Below are 22,976 nucleotides of genomic sequence, written 5' to 3' on the forward strand. Positions count from 1 at the left end.
TCCTTGAAGATCTCCGACGTGCTTCTCCGCTCACCGAGAGATGATTCCGAGGACGACCACAATACCAAAAGTAGCACAATAAGGCCAGGAAGATCGATTGATCTCATACACATATATATTTATAGAGTGAATTTGAGTATAAGTTGAAGTTTAGGATTCCTTGACGCACAAGGATGCAAAGCCCAAAAAGGCAAGTAATGAAACCCTAATCTTCTAGCTAGGGTAGGAAATAGGAAACAGAGAATCCAGATAGAATCTGGAATGGTTTTATTTCCTTCGTCCTTCAATTTTCTTATACAGTAAATTCAATGGAAAACATTTATTTGGCTCTCAATTGAAGAATGAAAATATACTAATACCCGAAATGTGACATAACGCACGCTTCGATTTAAAGTGTTTGATATAAACAGATTCTTATGCAAAACATAACAATTTCCCTTCTTTTTCCTGTTTACTTTCTTCTTAGTACTTGTTTCTGCAGAAGACAACGTGAGCATTGGAAGTCTTCTCGCTTTTTCTCAACTTGTTGAGAGATGCCTTTGCAAAGCGGGGTGGATGAACTATGACCATTTTCTTCAAGTTGCGAGCATGCTCAAGGATAAACCTTGTAAACTCAACTGGGTTAGAACCATAGGAAAATTGGGAAAGCTCTACAGTTACCTCTTTAAGCTGAGAAACAAAAGGAAGGTTTTGTGACTTCCAGTACTTCGTATTAAAACCTGAACACTGAAAAGGAGACAAGGCAGCAAGTAGATCAATTGCAAGGTTCCTAAAACATACCAAGAAATTCATAATAATTGTCAAACAGAATCTATTACTTACATCATTTTTACGGTATGAAAAGCATGACGGAGAAGACGCCAGGTACAAAATACTCAAATTAGGCATTACCCTAAGAAGAGAAACCAATGGCAACACTAGTTTATCACTAAAGCTCCCAATGTTGATACGGAAATCAGAAACATCATCTAATGGTGGTACTGACACATGACCTTCCTTGAACAAAGCCTGCAGTTAATTGCAAAAATAAAAATTAAACAACAAAAAGAAATAAAATGTTGTATTATTACCAAAATCAAGTAAAAAACCATCACTCTCAATTCTGTTGCAGATAACAATTAGCCTGAAGCGTAATTATTTTACCATGATGGTATTTTGATCTAGCGTTAGAGCTTTAACCCGTTGTATGCTGCAAAGTAAGTCAAATGCCTTCCCCTCCGCTTCATATGCTTGAGGGGCAAAAGAAACCTCAGCCCTTTCTAATATCCCCAGCTGGTCGTTGACGACCATGTTCCCAGGCCATTCCAAATACTTAAGATTTGAAGCAAAGATACTTAATGACCAGCACCACTTTGAACTCCACTCTATGTGTATATCTTCAAGTTTCTCACCACTGATTTTGAGTTGATGAAGTCTATCCTCACTAGTCACAATACTAAAAGATTTCAAAGATGTGCTTTCAATGGTGATATCTCTTTCCCCACAAACACGATCGAGATTTAATTCTTTAATGCACTTGCAGGATGATGAGATCCAATTGAAGAAATCCTGACCTAAAGTTACATATTTCAAATTCAAGCATTCGAGATTAGACAAACAAGCTAAGGATGGCGCCTTGATAGTTCCATGAAGTATGCGCACCAACAAAGTCCTCAAAGATCCACAAAGAAAGATGCAAGATGGAAATTCAAATGGCGTCTTCAAGTCAGGTAGAATCATATGAAGATCAAGCAGTTCCACCTTGCACCTTACAACATTCTTGATCCATGGGATGATTCGACATTCCTTGGCAGCACAAACGCAAGGGGTTTCACAACGGTGATCACGAACCCGCATACCAATACGCAAGTGATGTATGTTGCTATCCCCACGTAGGGTGAAGAACCTATCAACAGAATCTGAAAACCTTGACCACTCATCACACGTGGATACATCAAATTGCCACAAGCTAAAATTCAATCCCGGGGTTGACAGATAGAGCTCCCTGCAGCGTTTCGATAAACTGCCAAAGCGAGTGAGGTCTCTAAATGTGACTAAGGAAAGGATGTTGTGAGCAACTCCTTCTGGAAGATTACTAAGCCTGTCAGCCGTACACTCCATATAAACTCCTAGACCCTCACAAGTCACAACCTGCAGCAGCCGCCCGCTTACTCATTCTGCGCCCTAGTTGCAAGATAACCCATCAAAACATAATTGAAGAGTTACGAGACAGAATTGAAACTGCAACTCAAAACCTGTTACGGCAAGCTCAGCTCCAATCGGAAATCGCTCAAGTCATAACCAATCATCATATGTTTTCATTAGCTATAATAACCACAAGTAACTCGGAGAATCATATGTTTTCACATATATCTATACATATATATAGAGAAACGAGAGAAGGGAGGAACCCTAATTTTGCAAGTTTGGGAATGTCGTGTCAGATTTCAAGGTCTGTGAATAAACTCTTGAGAGAGATTTACTTACCTCTGGAAGCTGGAAAAACTGTTAGAATCGGGCGAATGCAAAGCTTACTTCAGAGCATCTCCAATGGAAATTGTCAAATCCCTAGACTCGCTCGCGCCCTTTTCCTCTTCTATCTTTCGGGCTCCTAATTTTATAATTAAATTAGAATCTTTAATTTACGAAATGAATACTGCTAATCTTTAATCTTTAATATTAGAAATTAGAAGGAGATTTTGTTGTTTGAAAACTTCACAAAAGAAAAAGAAAGAGAAGATAAAAACCCACAACCCCTTTCTTCTCCCTCTATGTCTCTACACACACAACTACTCCCACGTTTTCTTCAACACAACCGCTCTACTTACTTCAAAAAATAGTTTTTTTAATCAAGGACAATTTCATTAAAACAGCCATATATAAACGAATCTTTAATATTAGAAAGCCAAAAAGAGAGTTTGGTGTCTCAAAACTTCATCAAAAATAATTGGATTATAAGGCCCCTCAAACAAAAAAAATCCACAACTAGTTGAAAATAATGGAAACAAAATAGCAGGGATACTTTTGTCAAAAATAAAAAAGAAAAATATGTTAAACAAAAAGAGAATTAAAAAGAAAATAATGGAAACAAAATAGCAGGAATACTTTTCTCAAGATAAAAACCCACGACCCCTTCTTCTCCCTCTTTGTCTCTCTACAGTTTACACACATAACCGCTCCCACGTTTTCCTTAATACAACCGCTCCACTTACTTCAGTTTTTTTTTTCTTTTCCTCTTCTTCCTTCTATTCAGTGCTCTTGGGGATTGGGGTATTCCGATCACCAAATAAATGGTTTCGGTGGCCGGACCTTTTGCAGAAAAACCCATGAATTCTCTTTAATTTATGCTATATACCAAGCTTCATGGATTCTGAGGAGACCTCTGCAAAGGGAATTGGATTATCTCCCCTCTTTTTTTCCTCCCCTTCCCTCCCCTCATATTTGAACGGTCACGATTAAGCTACGTTAACATCTTATATTAATTTTTTATAGAAAGAGGAAAAACAAAATAGAGAATGTGAGAAAGAAGGGGATGGAAAAAGGAGGGGAGAGAATCCTAATCCTTTGCGAAGGGTAGCGTGGCCAATTTAATACTACGGTAGTCTCTAGGTCTCTTTTTCCCTATCCTTGCCTTCTTTTCACTATCGCTTTTGCTACTTTATTTATAAGAATGTGTGCTTGAACTAACTTTTTATTGTATTATTTGTCTAATTAGATGTTGTGAAATCCCGTCCCAAATTATTGTACTTTTTGTCAAATATTTTTGTGTTTCGTCCTTTACATTATTAATTTACGAACCGTGGGACCCACATGGGATTTTTGTCCCTTTATCCCCCTCCTTACTCAGATCCCCCTTTCCCTTCTTGGGATTTTCTTATCCCTCTTTATTATTTTATAACCTTCTTTCTCTCCCTCACTTCTCACTTCCTCTCTTTTCCTCCACCCTCCCCGTGCACTCTTTCTGTCAACCTTCCCTCTATCGTCTGAGTTTTACTCACACAAGCAACAACAACAACCCCAGACCTCATCACTGGACGTAGAGGTCTTAAGAACACCACACCCCATGCCGTGGAACCCCATAGTGATGGTGTCACTGTTCATCCCCGACGTTTTTTGTAATTTTCTGACGTTGGTAAGCTTATAGAAACTCTTGGGATATGTTTTAGGGTTAGATCAAAGCTTGTTTTAAGTTGTGTTTATGTGTGAATCGCATAAAATAGCTCGGAGTAATGGAGAAGTAATAGGTGTTTGAAGTGGTGCCCAGAAACTGGCCAATTCATTGGCCTGAAAATGGGTCAACCTAACCCATATCCTTTGAACCCAGCCCAAAACCTTGCAGCCCAACCCAAATCTTTGGGCCAAGCCTTTAGGCCCAGACCAATTTTCAAACCCATCCACCCCATAAACCTTTTGGACCCAGGCCCTTGGGCCGTACGAACTTAGGCCTCCAGCCTAGTAGCCTTAAGCCCAAAACCTTTTAAGCCCCGGCCCAGCCTATTGAAACAGTCTGACCCAAACCCTAAGCCCGTTAACCAGGTGCCCAACCGAGATTTGTTTGACCCGACCAGGTTGGAATATTCTCTGAAATATTCTTGTGTTAACTTTTGTTGACTTTTTCAAAATTTACTCGGGACCCTTTTTAGCGTAATTCGATGGCCTGAATCTGTTTTTGATGTCCGTTTTCGTAAATTCAATCATTTTACTCGGGACCCTTTATGTGCTTATGTGCGATTATTAGTGGCGATTTCGTCCTTCCTATTTCGCACAGCTCTACAACAACGGAGTATCTATGAGTGGACACTTTCTAAAATGCATATTTTACTATTAGAAATGCATACATGAAACGCATGATTTAATGGTTACGTTTTATGAAACGTTTATGAGTAAATTGGATTTACGCTTTATGATTATTATGCTTTACTGAGAATATTTTGGAATACCATACTTTATCGATTTTCATGTTCTTTGTAGTATATATGATGGATGACTATATACTATGAAGATGTTTTGACATATGATGTTTAAGCTATTGAACTTCAATGAGATATATATATATATATATTATGTTGGAAATATTATGTTCAATGATTTTTGTGCTTTTCTATTGGTTACTGTTCTGCCTACAGGTGATGATACTTATATTGGCTTCGGCTGGGTGTTGGTAGATGGCTTCGGCCAGGAGATACTTATATATAGTTGCGAAGATATTTATATATAGTTGCGAAGGGGCGTTGGTAGATGGCTACAACAGGAAGATATTTATATTGGCTTCGGCTAGGCGTTGGTAGATGGGTTCTGCTGGAAGATATTTACATAAGACACCACTATTTAGCACACTATATGATATATGTTTTATAAAAGGTTTGATGGCATGCTAGGGTTTTCGGAAAGCCTATTACATATTATATTATTGAGTTTTCATAAAACTTTGGGGGTTAGTATGTTGATGAACAACTGTTTTAGTATTATATATATATATATATCAACTTGGTCCACTCATGTTTGTTTTGCGCCCCCTCAGGACATAGGAACGAGGCATACAATCCGAGCTACGAGGCATTCCCCTACCAATGATACCGCGTCATCCCCTCTACTTTGACTCAACTTGTAATAGCACCTTCCGCTTGTATTTTGAATTAGATATATGCTCTGAACATGTCATGTGTAACAACCCGTCCCGGGATTTACGAAAGAAAATGGGTATTTTTGTATTTTTTTCACAAAATTTGGGGGATACCTTCCTTTTTAAAATTGTTTTTGAGCCTTAATTGGTGAGCCCAATGGGCCCACCCCCTGTTTTGTCCCCCCTGCCGTGTCCCTCCTTTCTTCTTTCTTCTTTTTCTTTTTTCTTCTTTTCCTTCTTTTCTTTTGTTGTCTGCACCTTTTTCCTTTCTTTTCGAAAACTCTCATTCCTCTTCTTCTTCTTCTTCTACCCGTGACAACCACACACACACACAGACCCACAGCTACACCTACTCGAGGAAATCATCACCATCATCGCCATTGAACTGCTTCTCTCTCTCTCTTTCTCTCTCCCCTGCTCGCGGTGCCGGAGTACGCCGAGCACCTCCGGCGAGTTTTGGTTGTTTTTCCGGTTGGGTAAGCATGGTTTCTCCCTTTTTAGTCTTGTTAGATGTTGGTTAGATGTGGTTTTTGAACTTGGGTTCTTGATTTCCAAGGTTTTGGAGGGTTTTTGGCACGGGTGAGTGCACACCCAAAATTTCCGGCGAGTTGGGTGAGGTTCGAAGGTATTTCCGGCCACCATAAGCCGTTTCACGGCGAACCCAAGGTATAAAGCTACTCCTTTCGGCTAGTGCTTCATTTTGGTACCTAGATCGGGGTCTAGGTTGTAGTTTTGGCGTCGGCCGGAGCTATGGAAGCTCCGGTGTTCTTCTCCGGGCACCCAGGCCTTCGGGCCATTCTTTTTCCCCACGGGCCTTAGGCCATTTCGGGTTTTAGCCCAAAAGCCCAACCCTTTCAGTTTTTATTTTTAGTTTATTTCTTTTAAAAACCCAAAAGGCCTTAGGGCCTTGGTTGCAGCCCAAAACCCATTTCCCTTTTTCTTATTTAAGGCCTTCGGGCCTGTTAGCCCAAAACCCAAAACCCAAAACCCATTTTCTGTTTTTACCCAACCCAACCCACCTAAAAATCTAACCCAAACCCAATTACCCTAGCCCAAAACCATAACCCAAAACCCATGACCCTGACCCGTGACCGTTGACCCGTGACATGTTGACCGTTGACCCGGTCAACGGTCAGCGTTGACTTTGACCGGTCAACGGTCAACGTTGACTTTGACCTCGGGGGTTGACTTTTTGGGTTTTCGTGCGGGACCCCTCCTAGGCTAATTTCGACGTCCTGAACCCGTTTCCGATGTCCGTTTTCCCAAATTCAACCGTTTGAGTAGAGTTTGACTAAATGTACCGTTTATGTGCTTAGGGGCGATTATCTGCGGCGTTTCCTTCTTCGCTAGATGGCGTGGCTTTTTGACGGCAAAGTACTGTGAGTGGACCCCTTCTAAAAATGCATGTTTGATAGTAGAAATGCATACATGGAAAAGCATGATTTGATGATTATGTTTTATGAAACGTTTTACGAGATAACATGCTTACTGAGGCTAGTTTGAATTATTACTATTTTTCCTATAACCCATGTTCTTATAGAATATCTGATGGATGACGATATGATATTTAGAACATGTTTAGAACACCTCTTTATAGTATAGATGATGGATGACTTTATACTATGAAGTTGATTTTCAATATATGTATGTTCACTGATTTTGTACTTACATAGTGGTCCTTTCCGCTACGGGACGTAGGGATAGATCCGGTCCGTCCCGGGCGACGGTTTGGTGTTGGCATAGGGCCTGGAGTGTGTTTTCCTCTGACTGTCTGCTCAGAGACGGGGAGCCGGCAAGGGGCCTGAAGTGTATTTTCCTTTGACTGTGTGCTCAGAGACGGGGAGCCGGCATAGGGCCTGAAGTGTTATATCGGACATTCACTAGTGTTTATTATTTATGCGAATTATGATTTGAGACATTGCACGACATGCTAGGTTTCGGAAAACCTATGTTTATCATTATATATAAGTGTTTTCAGAAAACCTGGGGGTTAGTATGTTGATAACTGTTTTATTATATTATATATATCAACTTGGTCCACTCATGTTTGTTTTGCGCCCCCTTCAGGACTTAGAATCGAGGCATACAATCCCGACGTCCAGGCACTTCCGCATCGGCATCTTCGAGTCCTCTTGGTGTAGGACCCACTCCTTGGTTTCATTCAATTTTATATTATTTTCTTTTAGTGTTCTAGATTAGTGGTGTGCTCTGAACACGGTCCTTATTTGCATATTCATTATTCTTTTATATTTATAAACCTTATTTATCCCTTGTTTTCAGCATTTGCACTCAATAAATGGCTTTCGTCACCCTCGGGTGTCGGCCAGCACGTGCCTATCCTGGTATTCGGGGAATATCGGGGTCGGGGCGTGTCATCATGCATTATCACTATCATTTTATTGACAGCTGAATACTATTATATTATGTAGTTCGAGTGAAATTTATATGCATGTTTTCTCATGTTCTCGGTATATGCATTCATTAAATGGCTTGCGTAACCCTTGGGTGTTGGTCAGCATGTGCCCATCCCATTGTCCTTCGGACATCGAGATCGGGGCGTGTCAGATGTAGGTTTGCTCTGTCTTCCACTCCGCGGAGCTTTGTCGAAACAGTCATCCTGACAAGTTATACCACTCCACCTAAGAGAATTATCAACAGCAAAGTTCAAGCACACACTTATAAGAGAATTACCAACAAGCCCTGAATTGGCTTCAATCTTCTTATGGCCTGTGATGTCATTTTGTTTTATTTTAAGCAGACTGCTGTTGTTGGTGCAATGCAACTAATCAGGTATGACTCTTAATTATTTTGGGTTGTCATACTTTGATTTATCGAGTTTTTCTTTCATTTGGATTAGTCAATTTATTGCTATATTTTAGTTCGGTTTGTTCTTCATAAAGTTTGGAAATATATTCATACTATTGGATGGTCTAGAAGAAACAAAGGAACAATAGCTTTTTGAAGTGTCCGGAACTTTTGAATACATGTTTTACGTTTATATGCTGCAAAGATCTTGATTGTGGATCACTCAGTCTGCTTCAGAAGACTCCATGTACCAATCACAATAACTCATGTGCAAAGTATTCAAATTAGGCATATTCCCCTAAAAAGAGAGACCAATGCCAACACTAATTTATCAGAAAGGCTTCCAATTTTGATAACCAAATAGAAAACACCATCTAACGTTGGTATTGACGTGGAAATTCCTCGAACAAAGCCTGCGGTTTACAAGGAAAAAATACATAAAATGCCAGGAACGATCATATGAATATATATAAAACTGCAAACTATCTAGGTTTTGTTTCTATGCATAAAAATAGAAAGATAAAAACAATTACAAGATGAGTAGTCACTTTTACCATTATTGTATGTTCGGCAAGAGCAAGAGCTTTAACACTGTATACTGTGAAGTATGCGCGATATCTTGCCAGAATAACCAAATCCATATGTTGCAGGTCTCAGAATAATCTCAGCCATTTCTAAATGCGATAAACTCCCCAGCTGGTTGTTGATTGTTTCCTCACTCCAGGAAAAATGTTTAAGATTTGGAGCAAAGATATTTAATGACGTGCAATAGTTTGAACTTTGAACTAACAGCCCAGCCTATGAAGATATCTTCAAGTTTCCTACCACAGATTTTGAGTTGACGAAGTCTATTACCAGAAGTAAAAAAACTAAAAGATCTCAAAGATGTGCTTTCAATGGTGATATCGCCTACCCCACAAACATGATAAAGTTTCAATTCTTTGATGCACTTGCAGGACGATGAGATCCACTTTAAGAACCCATCGTCTATAGCTACACGTTCCGGTTTCACGAACTCTAGATTAGACAAACAAGCTAAGGAGGGTGTTTTGATAGTTGCATTAATCATGCGCACCGACAAAGTCCTCAAAGATTCACAAGAAAAGATGCAAGATGGACATTCGAATGGAGTGTTCCGATTAGCTCGAGTGATATTAAGATCAAGTAGTTCAACATTGCACCTTACAGCATTTTCAATCCACGGGATGAATCGAAATTCCTTGCCATCACAAATGCATAGGGGTTCAGAACGGTGATCAGGAACCTGCGATCTAATACGTAATTGATGCATGTTGTTATCCCCACGAAGGTTCATGAATCTATCCACAGAATCTGAAAAACTTGACCACTTATCGCACGTAGATACATCAACTTTAATCCATTTTAACTTCAATTTTGGAGTTGACAAATAGAGTTCCGTGCAGCGTTTGGATAAGCTCCCAAAGCGAGCGAGGTCTCTAAATGTGAGCAACGAAAGGATGTTATGAGCAATTCCTTCTGGAAACCCTACACTCTGGACTAACTCCTTGAACTTCTTCACGACTTGCAGTGGCCATTAAGCTATCCCACTTCCTCATCAAAACAGAACAATCCATCAAAACATAATTCAGTAATTTCGAGAGAGAAATCGATACTCGGAACAAGAAACATGTAATGGTGAGCTTCGTTCCAATAGGAAATTGTTTAAGGCATCAGAATCTAGGACTTTCTTACTAAAAACAAAAACAAAACAAAAAATCATCAGCAGCAACTCTAAAAATGTGTATTTCTTTACCTACAGATTTTTGCATCAAGCTACTACAAAGACTCCTAGTAAATTGAACACATACAATTGAAACACGGCAGAGATTGGAGAACCCTAATTTTGTTGATTTGGGAATGGGCAACCAGATTCAAAATTCAGTGTCACTTAATAAATTACAGAGAGTGAGGGATATTTGCCTGACAAAGCTGAAAGGAAATTGGTAGAATCAACCCTTTTATTATTTTTTTGCTGAGAGTGAGGGATCTTCCCTCTGGAAAATCAATACTACAAAAAAGTTGAGCTTGGGCTTCTCTATTTTCTGCTGTAATTTGTATCTCTTCGTTGTTGCCTTCCTATTCTGTTTGCCATTTTTTATCTTCCGTTACAAAGTGCTAGATAAAAGTCGCACGCATAAGGTTGGTGGTGGATAGGAGTAGCTCAATCCGTGTTGCTCTTGTTCTTCAACTGGTACTGCCTATACTTGATAAGTCACACATAGTGTGTCTAAATATATAATAATTTAAAAAATAAACAAAATTGAAAAAGATTAAAAAAAGAAGGAAGTGGGAGAGAGAAAGTGACGGAGTACAACTATGATTAGATGTGGGTGACCGGAAGGAAAAAAACATCTAAAGTTTAGTTTACTGGCATTCGGTCAACCTAGGAATCATAAGTAGAAATTCAACATTCTATCCATTAAGATTTCACCAATGATCTCTGATAAGAGTGGATCACCATTCATGGCTCATATAACAGAATTGACATGCTCAATTGATATAGACTAAACACACAAAATTAGTTCCACAAAAATATATACATGGACATAAAGTGCACACTGCAACTGAGAGTTTTGACACATAAACACCTTCTTCTGCAGAATAAAATAGCTTCTCTTCTTTTTCATGTCCTTTCTTTTCCCAACTACTTTATGCGAAAGACAACTTCAGCATTGGAAATCTCCTTGCTTTTCATCAACTTGTCGAGAGAGGACTTCGCGAACTGGGGTGAATGAATAATGACCATTTTCTTCAAATTTGGAGCATGCTCGAGGATGAACCTTCAAAAGTTAACGGGGTTAGACCCATAGGATTTTCGGGAAAGCTCTACAGTTACCTCATTAAGAAGAGGAATGAAAGGAAGGTTTTGTGACTTCCAGTACTTCATATTATAACCTGAACACTGACAACGAAACAAGAGAAGAAAACAAAGTTGATCAAGTACAAACTTCAAACACATATATATCAAGAGGCCAATAATTTCCAAGCACAACCATTTACTTCAATTTTTCGGTGGAAATCGCAATGCCAAGGAGAATTCATGTACAAGGTGCTCAAATTCGGCATTCTCCTAAGAAGAGACCAATGCCAACACCAAGTCATCAAACAAGCCTCCGATATTGATACACAAATAGGAAGCATCATCAAATGGTGGTACTGAAATGGAACCGTCCTTGAACAAAGCCTGCATTTTTCAAAGTAAAGTAAATAGATAGTAAAATCTGTAATAAAATGTACAAGTAAGAACATATGCAGTTACTAGTAAAATCAAGTAATGCATAAATTAGTCATCACTCAAATCTAATACATTTTTTTTTTTTTGGAAAAACAAAAGAAAAAGTAAAAACAGTTAGGCGAAGAGTGGTTTCTTTACCATGATGGTCTCATAGTGTAGAGTAAGAGCTTTAACCCTGTGTATACTCCGAAGTACGTCAAATACCTTGCCAGAGTCATCGCCCTCATCTACTCCAGGCCACATCCAAATATCAGCCTTTTCTAAATGCAAAAATCTCCCCAGCTGGTTACTGATCGGATATCCAATCATTTCCAAATTTTTCAGATTTGAAGCAAAGGTTTTTAATGACCTGCCGTGGAATGTAGATACATACATGTGTATATCTTCAAGTTTCTCACCAGAAATTTGAAAATGGCGAAGATTAGAATTGCCAGTATCAATATTAAATGATTTCCGGGGTGCACTTTCAATGGTGATATCCATTTCCCCATGAACATTTTGAAGATGTAATACTTTAATGCACTGGCATGACTATGAAATCCATTTGTAGAACCCCTGATCCAAAGTTACATGTGCCAACTTCAAGCATTGCAGATTAGACGAACAAGCTAATGGCGGTGTTTTGGTAGTTAAATAACCCTTGCTCACCGACAGAGTCCTCAAAGATCGACAGAGAAAGATGGAAGTTGGAAATTTAAAAGTCCCCTCGAAATATACTTTACCGATATCAATATAAAGCTCTTCAACTTTGCACCTTAAAGCGTTACTGAGCCACGGGAGGATTCGAATTCTCACATCATCACAAACGCAAGGGTTTGCACAAAAGAGAGGACGATGTGACCAATGAATACGAAAGTGAATTATTTTGTTATAGCCTCGAAGGCTCAAGAATCTGTCCACAGAATTGAAAAACCTTGACCACTCATTGCGCGTTGATGTATGTTCGGCAATATAAAGTTCAGCCTCGGAGTTGACAGATAGAGTGCTCTGCAGGTTTTAGATAAACTGCCGAAACGAGCGAGGTCTTTAAATGTAAGCAAGGAAAGGATTTTATGAGCAACTCCCTCCGGAAGATTACTAATCCTGTCAACCGTACACTCTGTACGAACTTTTTGACATTTAGAACTTCCAGTGGCACGCCGCTTCCTCATTGTGTGTCCTGGTTTGCAGGATAAGCAATTGAAAGAGAAATAGAGGATTATGGCACAGAAATAGAAACTAGATGAGTTCAAAAAACATGTTAGGGGTCAGATCAGCTCCCATCGTAAATTGTTCAAAGCATCCAAACTAGAGACAAGTAGAACGGAGCTAGCATTGTTGTTGCCCGGCGGATGTTGTTGGGCAAACTTTAGGCGACGAAAAGGTATTTGGCCCGATTTCCTCTAGAAAGGGTGTTTTTTGGCAGTGTGCTGTAATAGTACTATTAACATACATTAACAACAATGCATGTACTAGCAATAACACTAGCTACTAGCTAGTAATTAAAAAAAGGGGTTTTTTGAAATAGGTCCAAAGTAGCTAAAAATTGGACTTATTTTAAAAGTCAAAAGTCAATAAAAATTTGACCTATTTCAAAAGGTAGTCCATAAAATTGGACCTATTTCAAATTTTCCCTTAAAAAAATAGAGCAAACTTTTATTTAAATAATTGATATCATCTCATAACAAAAAAATAAATAAATAAATAAAAAACTAATTAATTGATAATGAATGAAACAAATGCAATTAAAAGTTCAAGTGAAAAACAAAAATATAAAATTTCAAACCTAAATCCGCACCAATTGAAGATTCAATAGAAATCAACGAAACAATAGCTAAATGAATGTGGATGAATAAGTGTCAATGTCAAAATCAACGAGCCAAAAAACAAATAGATCTGTCACGTCCCGATCCACAAAGTAAGATTTGTTTGCTTTGAGCCAAGCTAGCACGGATATATTTTTAGGCCTTCAAACTCAAAATCTGTCTTACTATAGAGATGCATTTTTGTACATACAAGACATTTCACCTTTTCCTACCCTGAAGGTGCGAGATCTAGAGCATCTCGTAGTCTACTAGTGTCTTCGCACTTGCCCACACAGAGTCACTACAAGATTTGCCTCGGATCTGATTAGAAAATGTAGGAGAGGAGAAATAGAAGAAAAGGCGTGAAAACTAAGAGAAAATGAAGAGAACACAAGCACTCAGAAAGGAAGGAGAGAGCGGAAGAGGGAGAGATGGATAGGTCAAAACAATACAGGTGAGAGAGAGGACATGTCACAACACTACAGGCGAGAGAGAGGACAAGTGAAAACACTACAAGCGAGAGAGAGAGGACACATCAAAACACTACAAGCGAGAAAGATGACACGTGAAAACACAATAGGCAAGAAAGATGACACGTGAAAATACAATAGGCGAGGGAGGAGACACGTGAAAATGTTACAGTTTCAAGATATCTATCTTTTATTTATATATTTAAAGTGGTGATTTTAACATCTCCGTTTTCTCTTTCTACATTCCATTTTTTCAATTCCTATATATAACATAAAACTTAAAAAAAAACATAAATAGAGGAGTGCATGTAGAGAAAAGTGGAGTGCAAAAATCAGTATCCTAATTAAGCCTCAAATAGAAAACAGTTTCTGCACAATCTTATTTTATTTTAGACAGTCCAACCATTTCTACAGGATTAGATTATAATCAGCCCAAACAAAAGAGAAAGAAGCCACATTCTCTCTCTCTCTCTCTCTCTCTCTCTCTCACAACCTACGAATCAATAAGGAGAAATTTGTTTTTCTTCGTATCATCTGCCTTTCTTTCTTACATCTTTCATATATATCTTCTTCCATGGCTGACTAGTGAATGCTATCTAACCAGAAGGTGGCGGATTTTAAGAAGACAGTGGAAATCTTAAGCAGGAGGTGGATGAGCTAGGGGTGTTGTGGGGGAGTCTATGGCTGTAAGTGGCAGTCCATGGCGGTTTTAGATTGCTCTGTAAGCATTCTATATAGCTGAGTAATCGAAAATTACGAAGCAGGTGGTGGAAATTAAGTCTAATTTTAGATTCCAATCATGACATTTCCCTACAAATAGATGAAGTTTGAGTAGGAATTTCATAGCAAAGTTCATTCGGGTTACTTTAGAAATAGAGAGAAAAACAGCGAGAGCTCTGAAGAGAAGGAAAGAGGGTTGAGTTTGAGAGGAAGGCTTAAGGGTAAGAATTTCAATTTTGGGTGTCTTGATTCATTCTTTTCAATTCGATTTATCATGTTTGCTTCTCTATTTTGATCTGCAAACAAACCTTTTCAGTATCTATTTGATTTTCTTAAGATCCTATTTGCTGCTCCGGAAAATCAAAAGAATTTAAGTTGCCAAGTGTTCATAATTTTGTTGGTGCAGATTTCCGAACTTCAGTTTCGTAGTCCCTTCTTTCATCCATATTTTCTTTCATTACAAGTTTGTTTTCCAAATCTTTTTTAGTAGGATTGAAGAGGGATTCATAAGTTTTTAATCAAGTATTTGTTAAAGTCCTACATCGGTGGTGGGAAAGGAAACAAAGGGGATTAAATATGTTTATCCCACTCTAATTAATATCGAGATTTTTTATGATAAAACTTCACACCTGACAGATTGGGCAAGTGGTTAAGTTGGGAACAGCATCGGTCCCGTTAGAGTGGGGAGGGCCTGGCGATCCAAAAATCCAACATAGTATCAAAGCCCACGGTTGCGGGCCTGTGCAAGCCGACGAGTTTGTGTGCAAGCCAATGAGTTTGTCACCACCGGGAAGGAAATAAGTTTGAGCTTTTAATATAGAGACGACCACTGAGTTCCAATTAAAAACAAATGGGCCCAACGTGACCTCTGAGTTTTAATTACCCGCGGTTGCGGGCATGTGCAAGCCAACGAGCTTGTGTGCAAGCCAACGAGCTTGTGTGCAAGCCAATGAGCTTGTCACCACCGGGAAGGAAACAAGTTTGAGCTCTTAATATAGAGACGACTGTTGAGTTCCAACTAAAAACAAGTGGGCCCAACGTGAGCCGACCTCTGAGTTTCAATTACCGATGTAAGGATGTAGAAAAATTGAAGACAGTGTAAGTATTGTCCGCGATCCAAAAATCCAATAGTATTTATGCGAGATTTTCATCTGGATTTGACGGGTCAAAATCATGTTCAAAAAGGTGCTTTTAACCCGTGTAAAACCCTGGCGCAGTTTTTCTACACGTACTTGCTGTTATGGAATGAAATTATTTTGTGCAGTTTGCAACCGAGAGATGGAAAGTTATATTTTTGAATTGATTATGTTACGAAGGTTAGTACATGAATATAGGAGAAAATAAGTCAACCAATTACAATATACACACCTATAAACTGAAATTTTAGTGAATTAGTAAAAGTATCACCACGACTGTAAGCTTTATACAAAAACACTTGAAACAGAAAGGGAAAATGCTACGAAAACCATATTATTAGTCCGTGAGCTCACTATTAGTGTGCGAAATTCCTTTTCTGAACTTCTCCATTCATAAGTCAGAATTCTCGGACTTCAAAGAAAACTTTGGCATTCGAACTCTTGGCGCTGGTTGTTAACTTATTGAGAGACGACTTTGCACACTGGGGTGAATGAACAATAACCATTCTCTTCAGGTTCTCAGCATCCTCGAGGATAAACGTTAAAAAGTTGATCAAGTTAGACCCGCGGGAGTCCTTGCAGATCTCTACGGTCACCTCTTCAAGCTGAGAAATGAAAGGAAGGTTTCGGGATTCCCAGTATGCCGTACCGAATTTTGAACACTGAAAAGCAATAAGCATATCAATTGCAAATTTCCAAAAGATACGATGAGAGTAATAATTTGCCAAGATCAAGATTCAGGACTTAAAGATAACAATCAGATTCCAAAACTAATGAACTGAAAAATGTACTTCGAGAGGGGGAAAACGCAAACTTTTACTTACAGCAGCCTTCAACAGGTAATATTCTACTTGGTCGGTCTTGATGTACAAAGTACTCAAGTTACGCATACCCCTGAAAAGCAAGACCACTCTAGGTACTAACTCATTGCTAAAGTTGCCAAGATCAAGTTGCAAATGTGAAACATCGTCGAAGGGCGCAGGCAAGAGACCTCCTTCAAACAGATTCTGCAATAATTTTGAGGAACAAGTAAAAAAAAATTATGTGCAGTGTGTGACCAAAATAAAGCAGAATAGACATTAATTGGACAAAGCTAAACGATATGTTGTTCTCAATTTACCTCGATCATCTCTGCGTGTAGTACAAGAGCTTTAACCCTGCGTATATTACAAAGAAACTCATATACTGTGTCAATGTCCTCTTCTTCGAAAAACAGATTAATCCTCGCCTTTTCCAGACACAATAATCCCCCCAGCTGGGGCTTGAGTTCATACATATGCCCAATCCACTCCAAATATTTAAGATTGGGAGCAGTTACATTTAATGATCTGCATCGTCTAGTACTCCACCATATACGTATATCTTCAAGGTTCTTCCCAGAGATTGTAAGATTATGAAGTCCGTGAGCGTCTTCAATAGTAAATGATTTCAAAGACGAGCTTTCAATGGTGATATCTCTAAGTTTCCCTCCGTGATATGACATGCGTAGCTCCTTAATGCATTTGCAGGACGATGAGATCCATTTGAAAAACCCCTCATCTATATTCGCATGACGTAAATCCATATTCAGGTATTCCAAACAAGAGAAAGATGGTATGGGCACTTTGATGATTGCTGAGTACCACATGCTCACCGAAAGTGACCTCAAAGAGCTAGACACAAAGATGGAAGATGGAAGTACAAAGGGTGTCACATCATCGATATCGATCTCAAGATGAAGAACTTCAACTTTGCACCTTAATGCGCACTCGATCCACGATATCATTCTAGCTTTCTCATTATGATCACAAAAGCAAGGTGTTTCACTATGGCGAGAGAGACTCGACCAACATATACGAAATTTGTCTATCTTATTATCCTCGCGAAGATCGAAGAACCTATGCAAAGAATCCAACAACCTTAACCGTTTATCACAAGATCCGGTATTGGTATGCGAAAACTTATCGAAACCTAATGACGGAGTTGACAGAGAAAGTTCTCTACATCTTTTGGACACACAGCTGAAACGAGCAAGGTCGGTTATAGTAACAAAGGAAAGAATGTGATGAGCAACTCCCTCGGTAAGACTACTGAATCTGTCCACCTTCCTTTTACGAGCCATTAAGCTGTCTTCGCTTTTCAGAACTCCAATAAAATTGATAAATACTAGACAGAAACTAGGAACTGCAACTTAAAACATGCTAATATTGGTCATCTCCACAACTGAAATTGTTCCAAAAAATGAAAAACCGTAAATTTAATATGCATTTCTTCCAAAAAACTAAAAGCTAAAACCGAAAACAAAAACAAGTAGAATTCAACCATGGATGATGATAAAGATTAAAGACTTAACATACCATCATCAACTCTACTACTTAACTAAGATTTTTCGTATTCGAAAATTAAAAATTAAATTATTATTGGAGAGAACTCAGAGAAGTATTACCTCCGAAAGAAATTGTGGAACAGGCGGACGCAGAACTGATTTCAGCTTCCTTCCTCGACCGCCCTTTAGCAGTTTCAGTTTCTGGAAATCCATAACAGAGGTTTTCTTTCGCGCTCGAATTGTTTAAGCATGAAGAGCGGTAGCGGTGGTGTGCTAGAGTCAATCAACAGCTCATTTGCTTTTCCACTTGTTTGGTTCCAGATATGACGCGTGGCTTTTATGCAAAAGAAAAACGCATTTCAAGCTTAAACTATTTTTCAGTAACATGGAAGAAGAAAAAGAATACACTAAGAAACAACTAATTTAGCCGTAACAACTCCAGAGCAGTTATCCGAAAGAGTTTGAACTAAACAGGGGAGGCTCCACAAGCTTTTGAAACTCCATCTCACTATTTAAACCCAATTTGGCTAACCCGTCAGTTGCAAAATTACGCTCTCTATAAACATGTTGCGCATTACAACTCCAATTCTCTATGATCAAACTTCTGCACTCCGAGATAAGATCATAGAGCGGATGATTAATAAGGCTAGAAGAACCATGGATGAGAGAGACCACCACAGCAGAATACTAGAAACACAAAACATTACAATTGTGACATCCCACATCGTCCAGGTGAGTGATCCTTATATGTTTATTCTCATCCCTACCTAGCACAAGGCCTTTTGGGAGCTCACTGGCTTCGGGTTGCATGGGAACTCCGGAGTTAAGCGAGTAGTGTGCGAGAGCATTCCCAGGATGGGTGACCCATCGGGAAGTTCTCGTGTGAGTTTCCAGAAACAAAACTGTGAGGGCGTGGTTGGGGCCCAAAGCTGACAATATCGTGCTACGGTGGTGGAGCGGGCGCGAGAAGTGGTCCCCCCCAGGCTGGGATGTGACAATTTGGTATCAGAGCCTAACCCTGGCCGCGTGTGTGCCGACGAGGACGTCGGGCCCCTAAGGGGGGTGGATTGTGACATCCCACATCGTCCAAGGGAGTGATCCTTATATGTTTATTCTCATCCCTACTTAGCACGAGGCCTTTTGGGAGCTCACTGGCTTCGGGTTCCATGGGAACTCCGAAATTAAGCGAGTAGTGCGCGAAAGCATTCCCAGGATGGGTGACCCATCGGGAAGTTCTCGTGTGAGTTTCCAGAAACAAAACCGTGAGGGCGTGGTCGGGGCCCAAAGAGAACAATATTGTGCTATGGTGGTGGAGCGGGCCCGGGAAGTGGTCCCCCCAGGCCGGGATGTGACAACAATCAAGTACAAAATACATACAGTAGTAATACAGTTTAGAAACACAACACATTACAATCAAGTACAAAATACATACAGTAGTAATACAATTTTTCAGTATACTAGAAACACAATGTGTATAATAAATGTCACAATATAAGTGGTTGAATTTTTTTTTTTTTTAAAGTATGCAACAACCAGTAGACCTAAAAAAATAAAAACAATAAATGTACTAGTATGTTTAGTACAAGTGCTCTCATTTGAAAATAAGAAGCTTTTAAGAAAGAGTAAACTTTTTTTTTTTTGTCAAATAAGAAAGAGTAAACTTGATACAAGCAATTTTGTACGTAATTATTAGGTATAGTTTAATTTTACTTGATTATTGGGTTAGGTCCGTTGACTCATTGTTTACATCATCTTATTTTTATTATTGGGAATATCTTACACACTCTTTTCAATTCCGAACGTTAAGAATGACATTTTTGTAGTATTAACAACATATAACTCACAATATATATATATATATATATGTTAATATTTGTGTTTTTTTATTTGTTTTTATATATAAACGCTTTTGGTACCATACAATTCTTATTAAATTGCTTAATCTAAAGGCAAATCTTTAGTTTTTAGGATAATACAATACTTGCATCACCTACGAGAAATGCACATTTCACCCCTTGTGAATAAGGAAAGGTACGTTCATCGTTCAAATTTCATAACAATGTTCATTTTCTTAAACCTTTAGTTAAAGATTATTTCTACAATAACCACTGAATCGGAGATCTTCAATTTCGATCAGCTTAAGAAGATTCATGGTGTATTTAATCCAAGTGAGATGTACACCGGTTCGGTGAATGACGAACCTCAATGCCCAGAAAATAGTGTAGGCTAGGGAACCAAGATCTTTAATTCCAAATTCGCTACCAGGTACTTCAAATCAATAAAGGATGCCATCAGGAGAGGAGAGTGAGTACAATATCATCAACATTTAACTAAGAAAACAGTACAGGTTGCAACGAAATATAAAGGAGAAAGAATTAAGTCTCATGGTTCAGCAACAGATTCAATTGTTTCTATCTTCTTCCCTTCATCCATTGGTGTTGTGTTTGACGTTTCGGTTTTGGTGGTGATCTGATGCTCACTTTCTTCGTTAAATCTATCCACGCTGTGCAGAAAGATTCCTATAAACCATATTAGAGCTGCTGGAAAGAAAATAGACGTTAGAATAAGAGCGGTCGCCCTCCAGTTGTTAATGGCATCCTGGAGAACTCCGACAAGAGGCGCGGAAGGTACATCCCCGAAAAGGTGAATTGCAACTGTAGAAATCGCCATAGATAGTGGCCTCATGCTAGGTTTAACACAATGGAGACAAACGTAGTTTACAGGACCCTGAGTTGCAAAGACGAGTAGTTGGCCGATTGCAAAAAGAGCCAGGAAAGCATACAAATTCTTCATCCAGAAGGCACCTAAGCAAAAGGCACCCCCAATTAACGTTACCGATGAAAGAAGCTTGAAAGCATTAGAGATAGTGCCAGTCATATAATCCAGAAGAAAGCCTCCTCCTAGTGTGCCCAATATCCCGCACGCAATTGTGACACCTCCAAATATCATATCTGCATTACTCATATGATATATGTTATAACCAGCCTTAGGCCCCCAATATGAGTATGCACCTATGACAAAGTTATATGCTATGTAACCTAGAACATTCACAACATAAACCTTATCCCCCAAAAGCACCTTCATATCTTTCATAAACCTTGAAATTGGATTCACCTTTGAATTGGAAGGCTTTTGTATGGTAGAATCTCCGACGTCTTCCTTCATCGAAATACCTGAACCTTGAACTTCTTCAACTGCAGTTTCCACGGCTATCGGTGCTTTTTTTGATTCAGGATGAGAAAAACCTTTCATCTGCAAAGGCTTCATAACAAAAACTAGAATAGCAAATGGAAGCATAAGGATTGCCTCCCCAACAAATGCATAGCGCCACTTGGTGTGACTTCCAACCACCCCACCATAAACATAGCCAAGTGCATATCCACTTGATATGCACATGTAGAATATAGAAAGCCATGCAGTTTTCTGAGTAGCTGGGGCATTGTCGTCGATGAATGGAGCTGCAAGACTAATAAACGAAGCCTCGCCAACACCGACTAGCATGCGGAAAACAGCAATTGACCAGAAGCCGAATGAACAACCGCAGCCAAGTGTAGCAAAGGTCCAAACTGATAATCCAACTCCAATGAGCCTAAATGGATTTACACTCTTTGCTAATGATGCAAATATAGGAGAAGCAATAAGAAGTCCAGCCATAAAAGCTGATGACAGAACCCCATCTTGAAAGTTGTTCAAGTTAAATTCCCCTTGTATCCCGGTACCAGGCGTGCATACACCACTTTCTGTGCAAGTTTTGCGGCTCCCATTGACACCATTGCTTGCTATTGTTCCTCGGTCCACATAGTTTAACAAGTTAATCAAGCAAAAGATAACGAGTAGCCTCTTGGGCGTGAACCATGAAGGAGCTGCCGGAGCCGCCAGAGCTGCGGTTGAAGCAATAATCATGGATGTCTCCGTCGGGGACGGGGGCTTGGCTTCTTCAGAAGCCTTCGCTTCCTTTTGAGCCATAGAAGTAGAGTCAGAATGTACTTTTACTATTGAACTGAACGTGGTAATCCCTTTATATATACATCACTAGCTTTGGACTACAGGGAGGGATTAGGATTCCTAAATTAGGTCAAATTACAATTCTTGTGGAATAAGGAATTCTAACTAGGGTTTACTTCTCTCAAATGATGTCTTCTTGTTAACCGGAAGATATTAAGATCAACCACTTCAACCATTTCTTAGTGGCCAACCAAGAATATGCCTTTGCTTACTGAAAGAATGCTACTGGATTCACATAAGAATTCTCATCGAACCGGGTTAACCAATAATTAATATGCCCTTGATTCATTGTGCCAACAAATTATTCCAAACCTAATTCGTGAAAATTATTATTATTATTTTCATTTCAAACTTTAAACTAAAATAGAAAGTTGTAGTTGAAAATCAGAGTGACGAAGAGAAACCAATAAACCGAAGAACAAATCTAGCACAAATTAATAATAAAAAATGCTACTCTTACAATTTAGTTGTATCATAATTTGTACCATCTTTCTAATAAAAATGAAACTCACATGAGTTGGCGGGTCCTATCTTTATTAGAGAAACAGTACAAATGATAGTACAACTAGGTCGTAAGTGTAGCATTACTCATTAATAGTATACTAACTGAAAGAAATTGTCACGACAACTACATAACCCAAAAGACTACATTGTTAATGACAACGGCAACTTGTACAGCAAAGGTGATAGAAAAAACTCCTAATAACAATCTACAACGAATACATAATCCAAGAGACTACATTGTAAACCACTTATTTTTCAAAATAAATTACAAGATACATTTATAGCGACGTAAACTTAAGAAAACCTAATGTGTAAATACCAAAACTACCCTAATACAAATCAAATCAAATCTCTAATTAATTTCTTGAATAAACTAATAAATTTCAACA

At 38.9% G+C, this 22,976-nt stretch overlaps 2 protein-coding genes, 1 long non-coding RNA gene and 2 pseudogenes across 3 annotated transcripts; 1 reads left to right on the plus strand and 4 right to left on the minus strand.

The window, feature by feature from the left end:
• Positions 1-511: 511 nt before the first annotated feature.
• Positions 512-3,162, minus strand: LOC103928236 (F-box/LRR-repeat protein At4g14103). The gene is given in 5 exon segments (XM_009337241.3): positions 512-726; positions 823-869; positions 871-1,008; positions 1,144-2,124; positions 2,126-3,162. Coding segments are annotated over 5 exon segments (1,266 nt in total). The 5' UTR covers positions 2,156-3,162; the 3' UTR covers positions 512-656.
• A 2,661-nt stretch (positions 3,163-5,823) lies between these two features.
• LOC125476966 lies at positions 5,824-6,994 on the plus strand. The gene is made up of 3 exons (XR_007258250.1): positions 5,824-6,078; positions 6,159-6,268; positions 6,919-6,994. It is a non-coding gene; the product is annotated as an uncharacterized LOC125476966 (long non-coding RNA).
• Positions 6,995-8,992: 1,998 nt separating this feature from the next.
• On the minus strand, positions 8,993-11,055 carry LOC125476827 (annotated as a pseudogene).
• Positions 11,056-11,072: 17 nt separating this feature from the next.
• Positions 11,073-12,928, minus strand: LOC108865625 (annotated as a pseudogene).
• A 7,356-nt stretch (positions 12,929-20,284) lies between these two features.
• On the minus strand, positions 20,285-22,193 carry LOC103928240 (probable sphingolipid transporter spinster homolog 2). Its single transcript, XM_009337249.3, has one exon. It carries the CDS (start codon positions 22,042-22,044, stop codon positions 20,461-20,463), a length of 1,584 nt encoding a protein of 527 aa, XP_009335524.2. The 5' UTR covers positions 22,045-22,193; the 3' UTR covers positions 20,285-20,460.
• Positions 22,194-22,976: the final 783 nt, after the last annotated feature.

Source organism: the organism of the source record quoted next, unplaced genomic scaffold (genome assembly GCF_019419815.1).
Source record: "Pyrus x bretschneideri cultivar Hongxiangsu unplaced genomic scaffold, Pyrus_bretschneideri_v1 Contig2, whole genome shotgun sequence".
NCBI classification, from domain to species: domain Eukaryota; kingdom Viridiplantae; phylum Streptophyta; class Magnoliopsida; order Rosales; family Rosaceae; genus Pyrus; species Pyrus x bretschneideri.

Bases quoted from the DNA above. Each gene is read 5' to 3' on its own strand.
- LOC103928240 (XM_009337249.3), bottom strand. From the start codon at position 22,044: ATGGCTCAAAAGGAAGCGAAGGCTTCTGAAGAAGCCAAGCCCCCGTCC.